We start from the raw sequence: 5,000 nt of genomic DNA on the forward strand, positions 1-5,000 counted from the left end.
AGTAGAACAGGGTCTGGGTGTCCCGGGGGATGTTCACCAGAGAAGACTTCAGGACTTCCTTCACCTCCACCACGGCTGTGGGCTCCAGACCTCGGTTCCTCACCTCACGAACACGCGCCCTGATCACTGTAGAAGAGACAGTCATCAGCATACGATGGAAATATCGGAGACTCTATCTGTGTGTGTGTGTGTGTGTGTGTGTGTGTGTGTGTGTGTGTCTGTCTGTCTGTCTGTCTGTCTGTCTGTCTATCTGTCCGTCCGTCTATCCCTCCCTCCCTCCATCCATCCATCCATCCATCCATCCATCCATCCATCCATCCAATCCAATCCATCTATCTATCTATCTATCTATCTATCTATCTATCTATCTATCTATCTATCTATCTATCTATCTATCTATCTATCTATCTATCTATCTATCTATCTATCTATCTATCTATCTATCTATCTATCTATCAAGGCTTAATTTGCTTCCATTGCTACAGAAAAGCTAACAGTTCTGAACCCATTCTTACAGTAAGTCCCTGAAAAATGCCTTTTCGACAACATTAACTTTTTAAACTTGTGAAAAATGCTCCTATAATGACCAAGCTGCAGAGATGAAAGAAAATCCAACACAACTAGACGGTGCAGCAATTCATTTCCAACCGTTAAATCATAATAATAATTTGCTTTGTGAGCGTGTCAGATTATGAAGACACACTGGGCATGCCACCACGCTCCACTAAACTTCATCTGGTTTAATTATACCGGGAATATTTTTAACGTGAGACGCTTGTTTTTGAAGGATGGCTGGAAAATATCAAATCTTCCCCGAAAATATATTCTGGAGCCAAAAGGAATTAAAGAGCTCAAAGAACTCTCAAGTGGAAATCTCAGCTGGATTTGCCAACTCATGCCCGCCCGCCGTAATCATCTGTAAAGCCCTGTCTGTGTTTTGAGCGATCGCGTGTCTGTATTTAATCCAACTTAACTCAACGGCCTCTGTGAAGAAATGTGTCTTTCTGAGGTCAGGGAGAAAAGGAATATATATATTTTTTTTTTCTTAAATATTATTTTTTGGCATTTTCAAGCTTTATCAGACAGTACAGAGTTGAAATGGGGAGACAGAGAGAGAGAGAGAGAGAGAGAGAGAGAGAGAGAGAGAGAGAGGGAGGGGGGGATGACCTGCAGTAAAGGTCCACGGGTCGGATTTGAACCCGCGACCACAGCAACAAAGGCCAGAGCCAATATGGTACACACTCTATCCACTACGCCACCAGAGCGCCCGAAAGGAATATTTTTGAAGGGTTTCGTGATAGTAAAAATATTTTTTAAGAAACTTCATCGCAAAGCACAGTTAAAGGTAGAGTCAGTGATTCTGGAGAATGCTTGTTGCCAAAATTACTTTTTGTCAAAATCGGTGAATATCTTCTAATTGTTAATACACAGCCTAGACTCTGTAAACTGGCATGAAAACTAAGGAGGCCACTGTAGCTAGCAACCTAAACGGCCTGAATCTTATAAGAAGAAGAAGAAATTCTTTATTGCTTGAGTATAGTTCAGTGTGAATGTTTCGAGGCACCTCGCATACTCAATCAATCTTTAAGTAGACAGTATGTAGTGTATAGATGTTGAGTATGTAGGAGGGAGGACATTAGTATGGCTTTCTGAACACAGCCTATGTCCTACTGAATTTGTTGAGATTGTATTTTGTCCCAGATGACTCACCGTAGTTGTAGTTGTTCTTCAGGTAGGTCTTCAAACCCATCTTGACCGTCTTACATCTACAGCGATCTGCACACACACAAACAAAATGGGAATTATCTTTTCATCCAACTCTCTGCATTTCCACAGATGTATTTACTACTAAATTAATTAATTAATCATTTAACCTTTAGTCCTAAAAAAGGGAAACCAGAATATCCCCTAACCCCCTCACCGTAACCCTCTAACCCTTAAGTTAGTTAAGTTACTTTATTAGTCAATCGTTACATTGAAATGTGTCCGTCTCATCTCCCCTCTCCAGTTCCCACACTCCAGAGGGGGTCAGAGCGCAGGGTCAGCCATAGTACAGCGCCCCTGGAGCAGTTTGGGGTTAAGTGTCTTGCTCAAGGACACAATGGTAGAGATGGTGGGCAACGTAGATGTAATAGCAGCCACCACTAGTTGTACTACTAACACCCTCCTGTCCGGTGCCGGGGATCCAACCAGAGACCTCATGGTTACTGGGAGGAGGAACCAGAGACCTCATGGTTACTGGGAGGAGGAACCAGAGACCTCATGGTTACTGGGAGGAGGAACCAGAGACCTCATGGTTACTGGTAGGAGGAACCAGAGACCTCATGGTTACTGGGATGAACCAGAGACCTCATGGTTACTGGGAGGAACCAGAGACCTCATGGTTACTGGGAGGAGGAAACAGAGACCTCATGGTTACTGGGAGGAGGAACCAGAGACCTCATGGTTACTGGGAGGAGGAACCAGAGACCTCATTGTTACTGGGAGGAACCAGCGACCTCATGGTTAATGGGAGGAACCAGAGACCTCGTGGTTACTGGGAGGAGGAACCAGAGACCTCATGGTTACTGGGAGGAACTAGAGACCTCATGGTTAGTGGGAGGAGGAACCAGAGACCTCATGGTTACTGGGAGGAACTAGAGACCTCATGGTTACTGGGAGGAGGAACCAGAGACCTCATGGTTACTGGGAGGAACCAGAGACCTCATGGTTACTGGGAGGAACCAGCAACCTCATGGTTACTGGGAGGAACCAGAGACCTCATGGTTACTGGGAGGAGGAACCAGAGACCTCATGGTTACTGGGAGGAGGAACCAGAGACCTCATGGTTACTGTGAGGAACCAGAGACCTCATGGTTACTGGGAGGAGGAACCAGAGACCTCATGGTTACTGGGAGGAGGAACCAGAGACCTCATGGTTACTGTGAGGAACCAGAGACTTCATGGTTACTGGGAGGAGGAACCAGAGACCTCATGGTTACTGGGAGGAGGAACCAGAGACCTCATGGTTACTGGGAGGAGGAACCAGAGACCTCATGGTTACTGTGAGGAACCAGAGACTTCATGGTTACTGGGAGGAGGAACCAGAGACTTCATGGTTACTGGGAGGAGGAACCAGAGACCTCATGGTTACTGGTAGGAGGAACCAGAGACCTCATGGTTACTGGGAGGAGGAACCAGAGACCTCATGGTTACTGTGAGGAACCAGAGACCTCATGGTTACTGGGAGGAGGAACCAGAGACCTCATGGTTACTGGTCGGCCACCTTTGCCTTTATGCCATCCTACCACCCCCCTAACCCCATCACCCTCTAACCCTAGGGACAGGATAACAGATAACTTACCTCCATTTGGTCCTCTGCAGTGGAGGTTGTTGGAATCCATCGGAAAGTCTGGACTGGATTCTGGCGGAAGATCAGACACAGAAAAGATCAAAAGTTTTAGTAAGAAATACATAGTTGTAATAAAGAAGTGTACAGCCCGTTCAACCTAATATCTAATCAACCAGATAACACAACAGACGAGCTAAAAGGAAAGTGTTTAGAGGGATGGTCTAAGGTAAGCCTCACCTGGGTTACACCTGGCAGGGTCCTGATAATATGGATCTGTAGAGAGAGAGAGAGAGAGAGAGAGAGAGAGAGGGAGAGAGAGAGAGAGAGAGAGAGGCAGGGAGAGAGAGAGAGAGGCAGGGAGAGAGAGAGAGAGAGAGAGAGAGAGGGAGAGAGAGAGAGAGAGAGAGAGAGAGAGGCAGGGAGAGAGAGAGAGAGGCAGGGAGAGAGAGAGAGAGAGAGAGGTCATTGTCACGTTGACTCGTTTGTTTAATTTCATACATCATGACAGGTTAGAAAATAATGACAAATAGCCATCACTGTGTTTGCACCAATGGGAGGAAGAACAAATGTTGAAGCATCTTCCTGTGTGTGTGGAAACCGTGGTTGCGTTCCGAATCGCATACTCTTTCTTTTTTCTATTCTACATACTACATCCGATGATAAAAATAATCTAGTTAGGATGCAGTAGGCATACTATTGGGACATACTTTTACTCTCTTATTTCATCATAACATTGCGCCTTGATCTTGCTGCCTCTTGCTTTTATATCCGTCGCATCCCCGTTTGTTTTCATATGGAGGCTTCGTCGATGTGACGTCACTTCACGTGCGCACTGGATTGTGGGTCAGAATCGCCCAAATAGGATGCAGTTTTCAACACTAACAATCTTGGCTGCATGAAGTAGGACATCCGGGTACTTCTAACCATCCTAAATCTGGTCACAAGAATCGGGACATCCTAAATCTTTTTTCTACATACTATATAGTAGAGAGTATGCGATTCGGAACGCAACTCAAATGTACTTGCCCATCCCGCATGAAATAACATTAAGAACTTGGAACAGCATGGCTACACGTTGCATACTACTGTGGGACATGTTGCAGAAATACAGCTCCGGAAAAAAATTAAGAGAGAGAGAGGGAGAGGGAGAGGGGGAGGGAGAGGGAGAGGGAGAGGGAGAGGGAGAGAGAGGGAGAGAGAGGGAGAGAGAGTGAGGGAGAGAGAGAGAGAGAGGGAGGGAGAGAGAGAGTGAGAGGGAGAGAGAGAGAGAGAGAGGGGAGAGGGAGAGGGAGAGGGAGAGAGAGGGAGAGAGAGGGAGGGAGAGAGAGGGAGCGAGAGAGAGGGGAGAGAGAGAGAGAGAGAGAGAGAGAGAGAGAGAGTTAGTTTTGGCATGGCATGGTATTGTGTGACTCCTTCTTGTGAGTGGCTCAAAATCCAAATCATCACAAGTCGTGGCCAAACGTCATGGTTTTAACTTTTTCATTGTGTGTGATTTGTGTGACAGCGTAGCTCTGATTTCAGCGGTGCACCTCACTGAGAGAGAGAGAGAGAGGGAGAGAGAGAGAGAGAGAGCAGATAACCACCAGAGAGAGAGAGAGAGAGAGAGAAAGAGAGAGAGAGAGCAGATAACCACCAGAGAGAGAGAGAAAGAGAGAGAGAGAGCAGATAA

The 5,000-nt window shown here is 46.2% G+C and overlaps 2 protein-coding genes across 2 annotated transcripts in view; both read right to left on the minus strand.

Moving 5' to 3' along the window:
- The window catches only part of mylka (myosin, light chain kinase a), a gene marked incomplete at its 5' end in the record, with an annotated part of 228,217 nt that overhangs the window by 4,007 nt on the left and 219,210 nt on the right, over positions 1-5,000 (minus strand). The gene's annotated exons all lie outside the window — the stretch shown is intronic.
- The window catches only part of LOC307258708 (secreted frizzled-related protein 3-like), a 20,534-nt gene that overhangs the window by 2,517 nt on the left and 13,017 nt on the right, over positions 1-5,000 (minus strand). Inside the window, 4 exon segments of the mRNA XM_080038357.1 lie at positions 1-126; positions 1,711-1,776; positions 3,344-3,403; positions 3,569-3,604. The exon segment at positions 1-126 is cut by the window's left edge and continues 79 nt beyond it. Coding sequence (XP_079894483.1) covers positions 1-126; positions 1,711-1,776; positions 3,344-3,403; positions 3,569-3,604 — 288 coding nt within the window.

The sequence above is a fragment of the Ammodytes marinus genome, assembly GCF_949987685.1.
Source record: "Ammodytes marinus genome assembly, chromosome: 12".
Lineage (NCBI taxonomy): Eukaryota > Metazoa > Chordata > Actinopteri > Uranoscopiformes > Ammodytidae > Ammodytes > Ammodytes marinus.